This window comes from Ochotona princeps, chromosome 22, assembly GCF_030435755.1.
Source record: "Ochotona princeps isolate mOchPri1 chromosome 22, mOchPri1.hap1, whole genome shotgun sequence".
Lineage (NCBI taxonomy): Eukaryota > Metazoa > Chordata > Mammalia > Lagomorpha > Ochotonidae > Ochotona > Ochotona princeps.
The window spans coordinates 12,118,641-12,137,444 of record NC_080853.1 but is presented as its reverse complement, the minus strand read 5'-3'; the positions used below and the strand labels follow the sequence as shown (position 1 = coordinate 12,137,444).

General features: G+C 42.2%; 1 protein-coding gene across 1 annotated transcript in view; it reads right to left on the bottom strand.

Annotated features, from left to right (window-relative positions):
• Positions 1-18,804, bottom strand: part of PTPRT (protein tyrosine phosphatase receptor type T) — a 937,772-nt gene that overhangs the window by 314,816 nt on the left and 604,152 nt on the right. The window contains exon 8 of the mRNA XM_058679424.1: positions 16,205-16,501. Coding sequence (XP_058535407.1) covers positions 16,205-16,501 — 297 coding nt within the window. The remainder of the gene's footprint in view (positions 1-16,204; positions 16,502-18,804) is intronic.

Genomic DNA, 18,804 nt, shown 5'->3' with positions numbered 1-18,804 from the left:
TAGAAATGCAACTGGATTTTTAAATGCTGACATCTTGGCATTCTATCAATTCTAGTAACCTATACTGATTGTTTAAGTCACTTGCATTGATAATTACAGTGCCTTCCATTAAAAATAGTTCTGGTCTTTAAAAATATTTAATTCTGTGGGTTTTCTTCAAACAGGGTTATTAAAACTAATGAAAACAGCGTATGTTCCCAATAAGAAGATACTGTTCTCTCCTTGATTATGGTGTTGACAGGGTTCCTGTGATAACTTTTGTCAGACTACGAGAGTCAGTTTTATTTCTAACATGAAGGGATATTTTGTTTTTAAATCTTCTTAAACTCTCACTGGCATTATTTCTATATCGGTGGTAATATTAATGTTTTCCTTTTTCTCTGTATATTAATGTGGAATTAAGTACATAGAACTATTATTTAAACTAAATCTTTCCCAACTAAATACAACTTTGGGTTGTTCACTAACCACATGGTTGGGCTATTTTGCATATATATTTATTTTTCTCAAAATAAATATATCTGGCTTGATATCAAGTTATAATCATTCCTTAAGGAAGCAAAGTGTTCCTTCCTTTTCTCTCTTAGAAAGTATATAAATTGGAATTGCATGTTCTCTAGAGTTTTTGGCTGGCTGCACTGGTATATCCACCTGGGATCTAAATGTTTTGTTTGTCAGAGAAATTTAAACTATAGGTTCCATTTTGTTATTTGCTATATGCAAATTTTTCTCCTTAAATCGGGCTTTTTTAAAAAATAAAGACATATGACTATCTTTTTAAAAATTATTTTTGTTTTATTTGAAATACAGAGTCACTGGTTAATAAGGGATAAAAAGAGGAAGATCTTCAAAACGCCAGTTCACTCCCCAAAGGGCTGTAGCAGCCGGGGCTGTGCCAGGCTGAGCCAGAAATTCCATCCTGGCCTGTCCTGTGGGTACAATGGCCCAAGCATTTGGTCCATATGCTATCATTGTATGTAATAGCAGAGAGCTGGATGCAAACTGGAGCAGCAGGGACTCAAACCAGCATTACTGGAATGCCAGTAATACAGGAGGCAGCTGAATGTGCTATACCATGGAGCAAGGCGTTAATGTGTTACACTACAGTATATATGTGTATATATATATATATGTATATATGTATATATGTGTATATATATATCACTTGTATTTAAATATCTTGTTTCTTACTCTAATTCATGGGTGGGGGGATATTTATTATGTTTTATTGTATCCATTCCTTTTAACAAAAATAAAAGATCATTTTAACCTGTCCAGTAGGATTTTTTTTTTTAAGATTGATTTTATTTTTATTGGAAAGACAGATATACAGAGAGGAGGAAAGACAAAGAGGAAGATCTTGTGTTCATTGATTCACTCCCCAAGTGGCCACAACAGCCAGAGCTGCACCGATCCTTAGCCAGGGGCCCAGTCTTTTACTGGGTTTCCCACACAGATGCAGGATCCCAAGGCTTTGGCCCTTCTCCTTGACTGCTTTCCCAGGCCACAAGCAGGGAGCTGGATGGGAAGAGGGGCTGCTGGGATTAGAACCGGCACTTGTATGGGATCCCAATGCAAGCAACACAAGGACTTTAGCTGTTAGGCTACTGTGCCTAGCAGCAGACTTTTTTTATGCAACCTTATAGGAAATGGTACAGGGCATTCCTCTGCTTCTAATTACAGGCATTCCTGTTTTAAGTCTGTCCAACTCAGACAGAGGGAAAAACATGCAATACATGGCCAGGTAACATGTGCACATGTGTGTGTTGTGAGATGAGCTATCAGGTGTGTGTGTGTGTGTGTGAGAGAGAGAGAGAGAGAGAGAGAGAGAGAAAGAGAAAGAGAGAGAATGAATGAATGAATGAATGAATGAATATGTGGGCAGGGAGGGAAGCAGAGCTATTAGGAAAGGAAACACCAAAGCAGCAGGCAGAGTCAGCAGAACGGGCTTCAGGTATTGTTGTGGGTGGGTGGTTAGCTGGTGCTTACAGGAAGCCCCTCTGTCCCTCCAGCTGGACTCCCCTCCCTGTGACAGCCTTCTAGTCAAGTCTTCTTTCATTATTCATTATTCGGCATAGGCTCTGGAGGCCAGGCTAGAGGGTGCTTTCCTACTCTGCCCTGTGGCTCAGATCATGAAGGTGTTCCTGCAACACTGAGATCCCCTACACCCTGGCCCTGCCACTCACTAACACAGGAGGCCTTGGGAATCTCTTCTGTTTGAGCAGCCAAGTTCCCCGCTCCCCCGACCATCCGCAGTACCAGCTCATTTACTTCTTGTGTGACTTGTTTCCTGCACAGCTGTAGTGTTAGAGTTCTCAGGCCGGGTGAAAGGTGCTTCTCTGGATTTCTCTGGGAAGGTAGTTTCAGAAGAGTGATCGGGTTGCCACTATGAATAGAACCCAACTTCTAATCATATCAGACTTGCAAGAAGTACTGCAGAATGGCTAAGATCACAGTTGAAAACACCCTGAGGGAGTTTGTTTTCTGTTCTCAGCACTTGGGCACTGTGTAGCCTGGGACAAGTTGATTACCATTGCTGTACCTCACTTGCCTTACTCTGAAATGAAGACACAGTCAGTAGCTACTCCATGGGTTATTGTGGAGATTCAGCACGTTATACAGGTGCATCTGTTTATTTATGGAAATTATTTAACTATTATATATGCATAAGTGCCCACGTAAAACATCCATAAGATATACATGATATATACATGCCCATAAATTGCTTTATAACACATCTGAAACAGTAAATGCTCATTTGTCTGCTCCTCTCCCTCTCCCACTGCATTCTGAGAAGTGTCCTATTGTAGCTTGGAGATTACTAATTTGATTTCTTCAGAGAAAGAATTGTTTGTATTTCCAGTACGGTCTGTATTTCAATCGGTTCTTTCTGAAAGTTGTTACAATGGCAATCATAGAAGCCGTATCTTCCCATAGCTCACTGAGGACATGAAACAGTTTTCTCTGGTCTCCTGATTACTATGGTAAATAATTCTAAAATCTGTTTTGTCTCTGAGGACCCAGAATTCATTGATCAACTAAGCTATTTTTTATTACGTGCTTTTTATCTACCTGGCATTTTCCTAAGTGCTTGAAATGTAACAGTTAAAGAAGAAGAGAGAGTGGGGGGAGAGAGAGCGAGAGAAAGAGAGAAAGAGAAAAAAATAAAGATCCTTGTCATTATAGAGTGTATTCTAGTGGGAGGAAAGCAATAATTAAGCATACATGGAAATGTAGAGTTTGTCATCATAAATGCTAAGCAAGTACACTGAACAGGGAAGAAGGACAGAGAAGGCTACGGAAGGCTTCCTGACATGAACAGGATGATCTGCTTAGAGATTCCTGAAGCTGACAGTGGAATAGACCTGAAAGAAGTCAACAAGAAGGGGAAGGGCATGAACCCTGAGGCAGGGACATGCCTGGCGAGCTGTGGAAGAGAACCATGACTCGGGTTGTGTAGTAAGGCAGAAGAGGAAGAAGTCAGAGAGACCATCAGAAAGGGGGGCTTCTAGTCACATGGGGCCTTTCAAACCATTGTGTAATTTGCGATTTTTAATCTCAAGGACATGGACAACCACTGGAGGGTAAGAACAGAGGTGTGCTGCGATTCGCCTCGTGGTTGAACAGGATCATTCTGGTTGTTCTGTTCAGCAAGCAACACAGGGCCAGAGGTGAAGCTGAAAGCCTGTGAGAACATTGAGGCAGTAGATCAGTCTGGAGACCACAAAGGTTTGGACCAAAAAGTTAACAGCAGAGGCTGTGAGAAATGGTTAAGTTTTTGATATACACTGAGGAACAAGCCAAAAGAATATGTTGATGGAACAGACAGGGCAAGCAACTCTGCACCAAACACCAAAGGTAGAACACATCCCCCAGGATCTTCCCTGGGGCTGCGCCTCCAGGGGTTCTTCATCAAACAAAATTGAGGAGTCAGGGAATTTGGACTTACACCATTAATAAAATGCAACTGCCATTAACTGTGATGGGTCCGTGGGGGAGAATGAGTTTGGTGGAGGCTGAGGGATGATCAAACGCTGTTTGGGTTATGTTTAACTAACCTCAAATATGGATGAGAACCTAGGTGGAGAGGCTGAACAGGGTTGGACAAAGCAGGGACAGGATTTTCAGTTTTCTATTTTTAAAGAGGCTAGCTATAAAAGCTTGGGTGATACATGTGATCCATTATATAGAGAAATTGTGATGCAAGATAGAGAGGAGACAATGGTTGGACTAAAAGACCTTGAGAGGGGGGAAAAACAGAATTTGTTGTATTAAATGGAAAACGGGTTTTTTTTTAGGTAAAAAAAAAGCAAATTATTCATCCGAATAAGCAACAAGGAAGGCTGAAAGAAAGGGGGGTAGGGCCAGTAAGAGCCTGAGGAAGTCTACTCAAATGGCTTCAACTTTTCTAGAAAACAGGTAACAAGGTCATTGACTGTGACAACAGGGTGGAGTTGCTACAGATGGCAGACAGGAGACAAACACCCCAAGGTTGGCGGGGGGAGGGAGAGACCAGCCAGGGAAGCATCCTGTTCCCTAGCAGCTATAAGGGTGCTCCCGGCTTCTTGGGGATGGACAGCACAGGGGTCAGCTACCGACCGGAGGGCCACAGACCAGGAGAGCATCAGCAGGAACAAGGGATGTGGGCATTGAGGAATGCGAACAAAGCCAACAGGTGGAAGGAAGTGACTGAAATTACTAAGGTGTTTTAGCTGAGTAGACAAGTCCTCTGGGGAGGGGGCGGACAGGACTAGACCAAGTGAACTGAAGAGATGTAGGTCAGAAACGGAATTGGCAAGGGATTAGAGATCACTTCAAAAAGGTTCAGTGACCATGGTCAACAGATCTCTGATTTGGTGTTTCCAGGTTCTGATATGGACTTGGGAGCATGACTTTGGAAGTCACAATTCCCCTGTCAGTCAAATGACTCTCTTCCAGGGCATACCTCTCCTTGCCTGCAACCTGAGGGGACAAAGTCACATAGTCACTCCCCTTTGAAGGCCCTTCAGAGCCCAGTACTGAGGAGGGGCTCGCTCTCTTTTCTCTCTATGTAGGCAGAGAACAGAAGATAAAAACCTCTCTGTGACACTCCTCCTCTTCCTAGCTCAGGTTATCTATGAACACTGCCCACATGTGTCTGGATTCCTCACCTTTTGAATAAACCTTACCACATTGTAAGCTCTACCGGTGCCTGTGCTTAGATGAATTTCAAGTAAGAGGCAAGGACCTAGAAAAAAATGAATAGACAGGCCCTAACTTGGACCACAACATGTCAACATTTGCTTCTCTATCCACCCACTGCTTGGCATTTCTCTCGACATAGAGTAAGTTCCAGGCTTTCCATGGACACATCTTACCTGCGACACCGCAGTGCAGCTGGTGGTGTTACTATCCCCATGACTGGGCTCTAAAGTGTACAGAAGTGTGTCAACAAGGTTGCTTAACAATGTTAAATAAAGCCTGGGAACAGCTCAGAAGCTTCTGTCTCCAAGTATTTTCTCAACTACCCTTTCTCTTGCATCACTTGGTAGGTATCAGAAAAGCTGAAAGGCAGTCACCGTATCTGTTAACCCAAAACTCGGAATGTCTTAACTCTAAGCCAAGGGGGCTCTTTCTAGCTCTACCCATTATTGCAGGTCAACAAGTCCTTAAGATACAGACTTACTTCCTACTGCTCAAACTGAGTGTTGGAGTGTGTCTCACCCTCTTTTCTCTTTTTCCTCTCCCTTCCTTCAACCCTCCCTACCCACCCTGTGAAAATCCTTTCTTTTATTTTGTCTTCTAATCTTGAGTTGCTTTTCCTTTCCTTTTTACTTTATACTTTTCTAAATGAATCCACATTTTCTCTTTTCACAATTTCATTTCTTCTATCTCACAGCATGGAACTTTCCATCCTTCTGACAGAGTTCTACAACAAAGGTTAATTACTTTATAATTTCATTCTCCTCTTTTAAAAAAAGCATACTAAAATGGCTAATTTTAACTGTGCTTCTTGTCAGTAGGTTCATGTGAATTCACTGTAATTAAACCAGATGTTTTCTTGTGCCTTAAAGTCAGGTGGTAATTTAAGGAAAATTTTCATTTCAACATAAAGGAGGACACAGTGTTATCAAAGCAAGTTTTTTGCCTTTCTTCTCCACTACTCTCATTTCCTAGCTTTTCTTCTCCTATTTCCAAATGCAAGGAGTAGAACTGACAATGGTGAATTTTGAGGGTAGGTATGAGAGATTATACTGCAACACAAGCAAAAGCAGAGCATACTGCACAAGTTCAAAGAAATACCTCGTCCAGTCTTCTTGTCAGGATCGTTTTTGTGTTTTGTTTTGCTTTGTTTTGGACTCTCCATTACAGGTACCATATAAGCTGCTGGGTTGGTTGGCCAGTAGGTTATTTCTCATTGTAAAATAGTTGGAACTAACTTAAAGAAAATTAAAAGATTTTGAGAATAACTCAGAGGCTACCACAACTATGTAAATGAATCTCGGGGAAGAAAGAGATACAGATATTTTAAAGTTGTGCATGTTTTGTAGTCATGTTGGAGGCAAACTACTTTTCTAGATAAATATTTCCTTCTTAAGACACCAAGTACAGTCTTTTATCTAGGCTACATAGTAGTACACTGCCAAATGCTTTACAACTGGCTTTCCAAGGTAGGGAGGAAAAAACAAACTAATGTTTTTGTCAAAGTTTATGGTGTAAATATGATCACTATTGCTACTTTAGGAAAAGAATGTATTACTAAACATGGAGTTGAGAAGACATGGCAAAGATCAGCTCTAGCAGGCCAGAATGAGTCAGCTTTGACTACATATAACTTGCACATCAATCCCCACCTCTCACTCTCCACAAATGGAACTGTGTGGTAGCATGAAATGAGCATGGACTTGGATGTCAGGTGTTTGCTACTTCACTGAAAGATTCAATAAACAGCAAGCACACAAGATGGGCCAGCACTTTCTTGATTCTGGGGAATACACCACATTAAACAAACTAACAGAACAAATATCCAATCTGGCATGGGGAAAAATAAGTAGAGAAGAGTGCTAGCAAAGTTTCGGCCAGATGTGGGGCAGTGTATTAGACAGTCAGGCAAGACTTCCTAGGTGAGAGTTGGGGACGCATTAACATCTCAGCACCGGTGCTGCACGAGCCTCTGAACCTCGGTGTGTGGCAATCCTGAGAATCAAGGACATCAGCACAATGCAAGCTGGCGTTCAACATAAACGCATTTCTCCTCACAGAGGTCATCTCCATGAACATCTGCAACTCCACAGCTCTAGTCAAGGTTTGCCTGCAGGGCTTCCTAAGGTGTTTTTAGCTTTTTCAGCCTCACCCTCGATGACTTTAGGCTGCTTTACTTGTTAACTCACTGTTACTACCTTTTTTACTTTTCTTCTTTCTTTTCTCTTTCTCAGATTTTGTGTGCCACATCTTGTTAGGATGGATGGGTATGTCCCCAGCAAGAGGATGCTTCTTTTAGCTTGCCAGGACCTGAGATCCAGATAAGGCTCATTAGAAATGTGCATTGTAAATTGCTTTAAGTATGATGGGTATTTTGATGATATTAATACTTTCAATATATAGGAATTTGATTTTAACAGATAATTTTGTATTATGAATGTTTACTGTTAGTACCAGGTGTGAAATATGGCTTTTTGTTATTGTTATACTTTTGATTTCAAAAGATTAATTTTTCTGGCCGAAAGTCTTAATTATTTTAGAGGTAATCCGTGACTACTTTGCCATGTGTGTGTTTTTCCTTTCTTCCTGCGTGTTCCATGAGGAAGATATTCTGACTTTGTAGATGATATATGCTTATGCTTTATTGTACAAGAAGTCTTGTTTTTAAAGCAAATAAAAGTGTTTTTTTTTAAAAAAAAATTTGCATAAGAGAACTCATGGCAAAGATACGCCAATCTTCCTTGCTATTTAGGTAAAAGTATTTTAAGCTGAATTAAATGCGCAATGATTATATGCTACTAATCACAGCAAATATCAGTATATTATTATATACTTTATTGATTATAAACAATATTTAATATCAAAATTTAACAGCTCAAATTTTGTTACTGTAAAATATAAACATTAATAATGACTGTTTTTTTTTAATTGTATGAGTTGTCTTGGGGCATTGAAATGAAATGATTTAAACTCTATCATGTATATTCCTTTAATTTTTTCTGACTGGGAAAAGTACTCCTTTTTAAATTTTTTTTACTTTGCCCTAGAAATCTTTTTTTAAAAAAATCATTATTATCATATTATTTCCATTTTATGATATAGTTCCATAGGCTCTGGGATTTCCCCTCCCCCCTCCGCTAACCACCCCCCAAATCGATTTCTTCCTTATCATTTTAACAGCATTCTCTTGACAGAGAAAAGGGATAGCACCCACCAAAATTAAAAGCAAATGTGAAGGACATCCCAGCAAAATAGAAGACTAAGTCAATGAACAACCCATTGCTAAATAACAGGAACAAATTACCACCTATTTATGTTAGCCCTGGCTGTAAATGGCTTACACTCAATCAAACGTCATAGATTAGTAGATTGAATTAAAAACACAAACCCATCTATTTGTTGCCTACAAGGAGATACATCTCACCAAAGATTAGCAGAAACTACATCTCATGGATTTTGATGTTTTTAGCTTCATTTCTTCAAAACACGTTTTTTCTCATCAAATTCTTTAATGACTCAGATCATACAGTAGCATTTTCTTCAAGAAGAAAATGATTCTTGATTTCCTTTTAAATTCTTTCAGCAACACATTAGTCATTCAGTAGCATGTTATTTAACTTCATGGCTTTGTAAGTTTCTATTTTTTCTTCCTGTTGATTTTGTTCTGTGGTTTTTCATTTAAGGGGATGTATAGTAACTGTATCATGGACATCATCATATCCAGTGGCATGTTGTTTAACTTCATGGCATTGTAAATTTCTGTTTTTCTTCCTTTTGATTTTGTTTGGTTTCTTTTCACTTGGGAGAGGTGGTTAATAGTGACTGTGGAGTGGAGACTCACACGTCCAGATATGAGGATACAGTGCAGTGTGCGTCTCTACTTCCGGATGAAGGATGGACTCCCAATGAAACTGCTGAATGTGTCTTGACAATGGGATGCTGGGCTGCCATTGTCCATATCCATAATGATAGACTTATGACTGTTTATGGGACATGATGATTGTTATTTCATATTTCATGTTATTAAATGGATTTATATTGCTGCTGAAAATACAAAGGGGTTTGACTTCTATGGAAAAAATATCTCTTAAGACTTAATGACACTGTATTTGTATTTAACGCTGACTTGAACAATTTTACTCTTACAACTTTCCTCTGAAAGTACAACTCTACAAATACCAAAAAACATTTTGTATAAAGTTTTTTAGTACAGTAGTATCTGTGATAATAAGTAATGGAAACTACCTCATCTACACTGAACACCAATGGGATAAACAGTGAAACATTCATCCATACAATGAAGTAATAAGAGCCAAAAATACGAAGAAATTCTGTACAAACTGATAGGGAGGGTTTACCATATAAAATGAAATACACAGTGTGAAATTTATTACGCTCTCTTTTATATAAGAAACACATTGGGGCCGGTGGCATGGCCTAGCGGCTAAAGTCCTCGCCTTGAAAGCCCCGGGATCCCATATGGACACCAGTTCTAATCCCAGCAGCTCCACTTCCCATCCAGCTCCCTGCTTGTGGCCTGGGAAAGCAGTCGAGGACGGCCCAATGCATTGGGACACTGCACCCGCGTGGGAGACCTGGAAGAGCTTCCTGGTTCCCGGCTTCGGATTGGTGCACACCGGCCCGTTGCGGCTCACTTGGGGAGCGAAACATCGGACGGAAGATCTTCCTCTCTGTCTCTCCTCCTCTCTGTATATCTGACTTTGTAATAAAAATAAATCTTCAAAAAAAAAAGAAATACATTGAAGAAAATATAAATCATTTTTAAATTAACTATCAGGAATGAGTGAAAATGGCACCTAATCAAGTATGGATTAGAATACTCCAAAGAAAGTTCATCTTTGTACTTCTCTTACATGTACATAGAACATAAAAATGCATGGATGATAAACTATTTGGGCATATAAAGAGAGATGTTGATTTCACTGAATTATGATCATTAAATAATACACACTTCTTTCTCATTATAGAATCCTTGTCATGAATCACACATTATCCCCACTTTCAAGAAAAAATTGTGTGTGTGTATATGGAAAATTGTTAAAAACCATTAAATCTAAAGTAGATAAATATCTGAATGGTGAATAATTCCTTCAAGTGCACTTTCTACATAGTTTTGATTTTTGAAAGACACAACTGTTTTGCAAGTTAAAGGCAATGAAATTCAATGGAAAAGGACAGGGTTGAATAAAATCTTGAAATTGAAACAACTTAATTGGGTATCAAATCAATAATATAACCATACAGAAAAACACACTGAAATTCTGAACTTATGATTTTGGCTGTATTCTCAAGGGGACATGGTTTAAGGAATGAAAATCAAACCTTTAAACCACTTAGCAAACTCACTGTTAGTAGGATTGCTATTATAATTCTGAAACTCCTGTATCTGTATTGCAGGGTGGAGAAAACATTTTTTAAAAATACATAGGCAAGTAATGAGCATTAGGGTTTTCACTGTGGGTGGAGGAGATAAAAGCATGGATGTGCAGAAGATTCCTGATGCGATGGATTTGAGTTTCTGATTAAGAAAAATCATGCCCTCCCCACCCCACCCCCACCAGTCTTCCTGTCTGAAGAGCATGGAGGAGACCCAACAGTGAGAACACCTGGGACATACAGTTTCTGCTAAAATACCAGTCTTCACTGAAAGTGACCACACATCCTCTGATAAACAATTGATTTCAGGTCTTGGGTACAGACATAAGTCGAGTCCAGAATACTCTGCTGCGCTACATACCAGGAATTTAATTGGGGACATATCCAAAGGCCCAGGAATCAGCTCAAAGGGACCTCCATTAGTCACGATCATGACAACACAAATATCAGAAATAGTCATGGTAATGGACTTTGACACAGAGCCAAAAATTATCTATGAATCAACACACTCTAAAAACAGAGGTCAGAGATAGCTGTACTCTAAAGAATAATGTAGAAGGAGAAGAAGAATTGACACATGTAGGAACTATCCCTTTGCCATGCCCGAGAAATAGCTGGTCCATGTTAGGTATAGCAACAGGTATTAAAGCCACCACATCTCAAAGGTTGTTCAAGAATGGGACACAAGCACTGGCTGATATCACTGCACTTAAACCTCACAAAGGAGAAGGTACTGCACATGCAGGGAGAGACTGGGTGGTCCCCTCTCATCCAAGAGATCAAAGGTAGCATCCTAAAAGAAGGAGGATATCATGACATTATGCACCCCTAACAAGGTACCGTGAGAAACACGTATACCACTCAAGTAAAATTCCATCACAAACGTTTTGAATCTTGGCTTCAACTATCATCAAGTTTAATACCATTAGAAATGTGAACATGGACTATTAGATCATCTGAAAAATCAACACCAAATCCCTTACATATGCAGGATAATGCCTATTAGGCTCTACATGCCGAAGAGTTTAGGAGACAAGCACGGATTTCTTTTTATTTACTTCGAAGTCAGAGTTCCAGAGAGGAAGAGAAAGATCATCCATTGATTTACCCCCTGGGTGGCCATAAAACCCAAGGCTGGGCCAGGATAAAACTAGCTTCATCCAGGCCGGCCATGAAAAGTGAAAGGCCCAAACATTAGGCTTCATTGCTAGTTCCAGGCCAGAGTGCTGGACTAGAAATGGTACAGCTGAGACCTAAACCAACATTCATATGTGGCTTCGCTTACCATGCCACAATGCCAGACTCATGATTTATTTGCAAAGACCCAATGCTCTACGTATGTATGTATATCTATCATTCTGCATAAAGAACAATTAAATGCAACAAAGTGCAAGTACTGGCAAGTGTCGAATTTGGGTAAAGGGTTTACTAATGTCCTTTCCAACTTTCAGTAGCCTGGAAGCATTTCACAACAAAGCCACGGGCAAAAAGGAGCATGTGAGTCATAGAACACAACAGGCCTATTGATGCCTAGCCCTACAGTCAGCGAACAGGAGCCCGACTAAGACAGCCAACAACACAGCTTTCATCATCTCACAACACTGGCTGTGGTCTGGTTAAAGGTAGGGCAGTCACGAGATAAGTGAGCTGTGGTTTTGTCTGGGGTTTGTGAGAAAAAAAATGGAAAAAGTAAAAAAATCTGTCCCTTTTGCAATAGCTGTTTCCCAGATAAAGCCATGGGGCTTGCAAGGCCATGATCTCTCTCTCACAGTGCATTTTTTTTTGGCAGGTCCTCAAAGGCACTGGGGTGCTCCAACTGCAAATTTCTACAAATTCTCCACAAGAGAACTGGGTAGCACAGACGAAAGCAGCACATACGCAGTGATCTCAGGCCAAGAGGCTGCCTGCTGGCCCCCGAGGCATTTCAGTTCATCAGTGGGAGCCCTGCTCCATCCTTGCTGTCCAGGAGAGGAATGAGTCCCACCACTTGGAGGTGGGGCCTCCCACCTCTTTAAGGAACAACAGGCCTAATGCTGGCACGAGAATGGGGTCTGCACTCCCTTCAGGACTGCCTTCATTCCAGCAGTTTCTGGAGCTTCAATGTATTAGCCGCAGAACTGGCACCTTGTTTGCTGATGCTTTAAGTACAATACAGTTCATTCATCTCTGTGGAGCAGGAACTAAAATTTCACTCACGATGCTTAATGTACACTTAGTGTGCAAGCAGGCTACCATTCACATTCTTTTGCCAAATGCTTTGGGTCACTGTTGCTGCTCTTTTCTTTATCTTGGTGATGAGAAGGACAAGGAAGAGAGCAAGTCCTACCTTAAACCTGGCACGTTGTGTTTGCCAGTAATCTTCAAACAGCAAGAAGGTGGGAAGGGTATCTTTAAAAAAACTTATTTGAAAAAGAGGAAGTGGGAAGGTGGGGGAGGGAAGAGGGGAAAGAAGAAAAAAAGGAGAGAGAAGTGGGGGAGAGGCAAAGAGAGAATGATACCATCCACTTTTTCATTTGCCAAGTGCCTACACCCATCAGGGCTGTGAGAGGCAGAAATCAGAAATTGGAACCTCCATGTAAGTTTCCTGTGGGGGTGGCAGGAACCACGCACAGAAGGTGTTATCTGCTGACTTCCAGGGTGCCCACAAGCAGGAAGGTGGATCAGAAGTACATCTGGGACTTAGACCAGGCACTTTGAGAATGGGCTGTGAGTGTCCCAAGAGGCAGCTTCATCCACTGCACAAGAGCCACGCCAGAGGATCTTCCGAATCCCTTCTTGACCAAACCCCATGCATAATTCATCTCGAAGACCTGAATGCTCATGCTGATTTTCAACAGTGGCTCCTCCCTGAATAGCACCTAAATACTGGTCACAGAGCTCCCCTCTATGCCCTGATTCTGCTTCTACAATCGGGCAACAAGTGCATTTATGCTGCATTTTCTCAAACAGGTTCCAAGGGCTATCCAGAGTCCCGGGGAAGCTTCTGGGGAAGCTGGGTGGGTTCTGAGCGCCTCAGGTTCCTTTACCAAGAAAGGTTTTTCTGTGACTCCGTGCAAATGTAGTAACTACACTTACTGAGAACTTACCATTTGCTGGGGGGTGGCCCAATTTCTCTGACATCCCCTTCAATACACATAACAACTTGTGAGGCAAGTGCCTTAAATAACTCCATTTTATAGATTAGCAAACTCAGGCACTAAGGAGTTAAGTAATATGTGCCAAGCCTATTTGATTCCAGAGTTCAACTTATCAAACTGTGCAGCTTTCTACCTGCTACAGGAGTGGGTGGCCGTTTTTCCTGACTGTGCAGCCGGATCTACAGAAGGCTCAGTTTGATCAGAAGCCAACCTTCAGGGCCTCGGTTCTGGGTCGCAGGATACAGGCAAGATGAGATGCCTGCCCTTCTGTGTGGGTGGCTCACAGAAAACAGCCCATTTACCTCTGCCAGGCAAGGTGGATGCTGGAGGAGGGCTGCCTCCACAGATCCATCTGACTCATTCCAAGGCCAGGTAGCAGGGAGTGTGGGATATAATAGGTGACGGAAGGTGGGTCCTCTCAGCTAGTGCCACCCCCATGGCTGACCCAAAGCCTACTAAGCAGGGACTGCAGAGGCGGTAGCTGCCAGGACTAATTTAAGGGCATGCGGAGGGTTTGTTACGAAGGTTATGAAGAGCTTTTCTAGGATGGAGGATGGTGGGGTGTGGGAACAGGGTGAGAAGAGGCTGGCGTTCTTTCTCTACTCTGACATTCAGCCATGGTGAGAGTCTGGATCCCATGCAGGGTATTAACTCATGGTTTCCATGAAATGAGTATCAGGCACTTGTCATGCAAGAGCTTCTGACTTGAGATTCTAAGACTAGTCTGAGTTGAGTGGTGATATTTACCCAGTGCAGGTGACAATGACAGCAGGCTGGCTACACACCATTTATACTGTCTTTATGCTCCTCTTCTCTTTGTGTGTGCATGCAGAGACAGAGTTTTTGAAACTTTACCTGCTAAGCTCCCCTCATCCACTCACGCCCTAAGCATCAGGTGACAGCTTTCTACCCTGTCTTAATTCTCCGCCTCACATGCCTTCTCTGCAGAGCTCCCCTGCAGAGTCAGATCACCACCATCCTTGGCAGAAATTGCCTAGAAGCTGCACCTTGACTTCTTCTCCATCCTGTTTGGCTTCCCCATTCTCAGTCTCCCCTGATTGACTTGCTCATTCACTTGTTCCCAGAGCTAAATCTCAGAATCTGATTCTAGGAAACTAATTGAAGGTATCTCATCAAGCCAGCAATAGCCTGGTTGGAGAGGAAACAGAAATAGGGTCACAGGGTTTGCCGGGTAAGTTCTAGAATCAACAGGTTTTGTTCCATTAATATACAACTGTCATGGTAGATATCTATTAAAAACGCAGTGTGTGTCTGGGAAGGAACATTTGAATTAATTTGGAGCAGTCAGGGAAAACTTCCTGGAGAAAGTAACACTTGAGCAAAGAGTTGAAACATGAACAGAGCTCATCTTGCTAACATGAAGAGAGGAGCCATTCTAAGTAGGAGAAACAACATGGACAAAGAGAGGCACCACAAGTTCTGTGTTTTATGAATGCAACATGGTCCATACGTGTGGGGTCCAAGGAGGAGGTACGCTGGCAGACAAACTGCAGAAGATGCCTGAGCGCTTGTAGGGTGTGTAAGTGAAGTGAGATGGCAGGGAGAAAGGAAGGCTCTTGGGGTGATCTTCAGTCTTTATCTTGAGTTACAAGATGTGGATCTTAGAGATGAGGAACTGTGATCATCTGAATATGATTTGGATCCCAAACCCATGCAGGACTTCAAGTGCCAAAGTCACAGATCAGTGGCACTAGGAAGGGCAGACATTTAATCCAATTATGGTACATGGGATTGTGGGCCCAGTAAGAGGTCTCTGGGGTTGTGCCCTCCAAGAGTTTTCCTCTCAAGGGGGTTAGCTACAAAAGTGAAGGTGGGCCCAGCTGCTTGCTCCCTTCTTCCTGCCTGTGTGATCCTTCCTCTGCTCTCATTAGATGGCCACGCCAATGGACACTATCTCATTGTAGACCGTGAACCTTCAAAACTGTGATCCAGAACAAACCTTCCTCTTTCATGATAGCTTTTCCTAGATATTCAGTTGAGGGAAGAACAGCTGACTAACATGGGAACTTCAGGAGAGAGGTTGGAATGGAAGGGGATATCAGTTTTTGAACACCTGGAGTTTAAGTTGCTTATTAGAAATGCAGGTAAATATGCAATGTTTGTGCCTTCAATGTATTAGACAAATATTTCTCAATTCTTATTGAATTCCAAGATAGACATGTTGAATCACTATGATGTACACTGCCTCTTGGGAGGCATCCATTTATTAAACCTTGGATAGAAGAGGTGGCATGTAGTGAGAAGGGAGGAGTGCCTAGGGAAATGTGACCTTGAGTGCATGTCTTTGATAGAGTTCCTGCTATCTGTATGGGGAGTTATGCATTGTATAGATGAATGGGTCCTTCATGGAACAGTCACATACCAAATAAATGGTAAAGATTAAAGATAAAAATCACACAACTGATTGGCACAGTTAAATGAACAAGCCCAACTTCCCATTGGCCAGCCAACTGGCCTCCCTCACTCACCATCCTCTTCAGTCTGCACCACCAGTTCCTCACTCTCCATCCGACCCTCAGGGTTAGACAGCAGGAGCCGCAAACGGATGGTCATGAAGGGACGCAGGCCACGCAAGGTATAGTGGGAGGAGGTCTGGATGACTTCTTCAGCCTCATACTGTTGCTGGTTGAATACATACTGGTACTGCACTGTGAGGTTGTAGCTGTGGCAACGGGTCACTGCATAGCCAAAGGGTTCCCACTGCAGGGTCAACTGCCGCGCTCGGATGTCCACAATCTCCACGTTCTGTGGGCCATGTACTGGGTCTGCAAGACACACAAGCAAAATACGCAGCTCTGAGGAGATCATCAAAAATGTGGAGTGAGTTTTTCCACTAACACTGGGGAGAATAGCTCCTCCAAAGTGGCTTGAACTACTCAGTCACCATCTTCATGGTTTTTTTCACGTGTAGTGTAATTTAAGTAACATCTTTTGATCAATTCATCTATTTTTCTCTTATCTAAATTTGAGCGTCTAAAAGAAAACAAATATGTCGGGGGAAAACATTGTGATACATCACTAGTTATAAATATATGTTAACCATGAACATAAATGCAAGATGGTTAAAATATTTTTTATTTTATCCATATTATTTGAGAGACAGAAAGAGAGGTCCTTCCTATCCATTGGTTTAATCCTCAGATGGGGTTGGGCCAGAATGAAGCCAGAAGTCAGAAATTCAATTCAAGTCTCCCAAATAGATGGCAGGGACCCAAGTGATTGAGGTACCACCTGCTACCTCCCAGGGTACACACCAACAGGAATCTGGAATTGGGAGCAGAGCCAGCGCTCAAACTGACATTCTCTGATATGAGGTATAGGTGTTGCAACTGATGGCTGAAATTCTTGGGCAAATGCCTGCCCCAAGATTATTAAATTCTTAAAGGGTTCCATTAGAAACCATTTGGGATATGACTAACAACACACTTCCAGAATATACAGCCACGGGATACGAAATGATAGTTTGGTCACTGATGGCCACCTCTACCATGTTACCTGCTTATACAACAGCCTGTGCCAGCAAGGTTAGTCTGAATACACTTGATGACGCAAATATCACAACAAGATCACCTAATGGAACATTTCTTAGTATATGTCCCATCACGAAACGACCGGCGACTGCTCTTACTTAGCTGCTGGAGTTTGGATCAATTACGTCTAATGCAACCACATCCCTTCCCTTTAGGGCTAGTCTGACCTTGGCAGGTAACAGTGCCCAGCAGCACAAGCTGGAAACTGAGCCACCTCCTTGATGCAGGCTTATCTACACAGTCATCATGACCCAAATCTCCACTTCAGCATTTCCCTCGTGCCAATGGCAATACAACCTAGCATGTCACAGCCACAGCCCTTCACCCTGCTTTCTTTCCTGTCTACCTTCTTCAAAATCAATCCTTCCAGGAACATCATGCTATCAGCACACCTGGCCAGGCCTTTCCATCCTAACACTGTTGCTCACCTACTCCTCCCTAGTGATCTTGGCCCCAGCCCCTGTACAGAATATCGGTACATCTTATTGCATTGCAGATGTTCTGTTTGCATGTTACACGAATGAAACAGATGCATTATATCAAACAGATGGCAAACAATTTATCTTCATTTCCACAAGGAAAGTTCACCCCATGTTAAGGTCTAGGCATTTTTTAAAGATTTATATATTTTATTGCAAGGTCAGAGAAAGAGACAGAGAGAGAGAGAGAGAGAGGAAGAAAGAGAGGAAGATCTTCCATCTGTTGATTTACTCCTCAAACAGCCACAATAGCTGGACCTGAGCCAATCCAAAGCTAGGAGCCCAGAGCCTCTTCTGAGTCTCCCATGTTGGTGCAGGGTCCCAATGCTTTGGGCCATCTTCAGCGTACCATATCTCATGTGAAATACAATGTCTCAGATTCCCCAGGGTGGCTTTAAAAGCTGAAGCAAAACAGGAAAATAAAATTGCCATTAAGGAACAGCAGCTATGTCTGTTGGGTTTTTTTTGTTTGTTTTTTTTTGTTTGTTTGTTTGTTTTTGCTCCTGAATCACCTCAGAACCTGGGAGGGAGGAATTGGGAAGCCCACTTTACAAATCAAGACACTGAGGCCTGGAGAAAGCTAGGAGCTGATGCTGACTAGCCAGGCTTCCAAATGACAAGAGTGGGGCTGATCCTGTCTAACACACAGGGTAAGGACCTTGGTGAGTATCAGCTGCATGGACGCGTGCTGTATTGTGACAACGGTCTAAAAGGAAGATATGCCCAGCCCTCTCCTAGAAAAAGCCACAGCTTTCCACACAGGGAGAAACTCACACAGGCAGAGGCCAAGTTGATACATTGGTCCCACTAATCTCAGAGGGCTGATAATGAGCACAGAATAAACTGTAGAGAGAGGCCTGCCTTTCCCTAACAGTGGGCATTCCTTTTCAAGACAACTGCTTTAGGGAGCCTGTTTGGAACAGAAGGTGTTCTCCCAGATTGGGTCTGAGCTGAGCCTCCAAAGAGAAATGAGAACACTGGGGCTGGGTTGAAGAGGACAGGGGTAAAGTGGGTAAACGGAGCCCAATACAGTCATTTCCTCCATGACTTGGCCTGCCA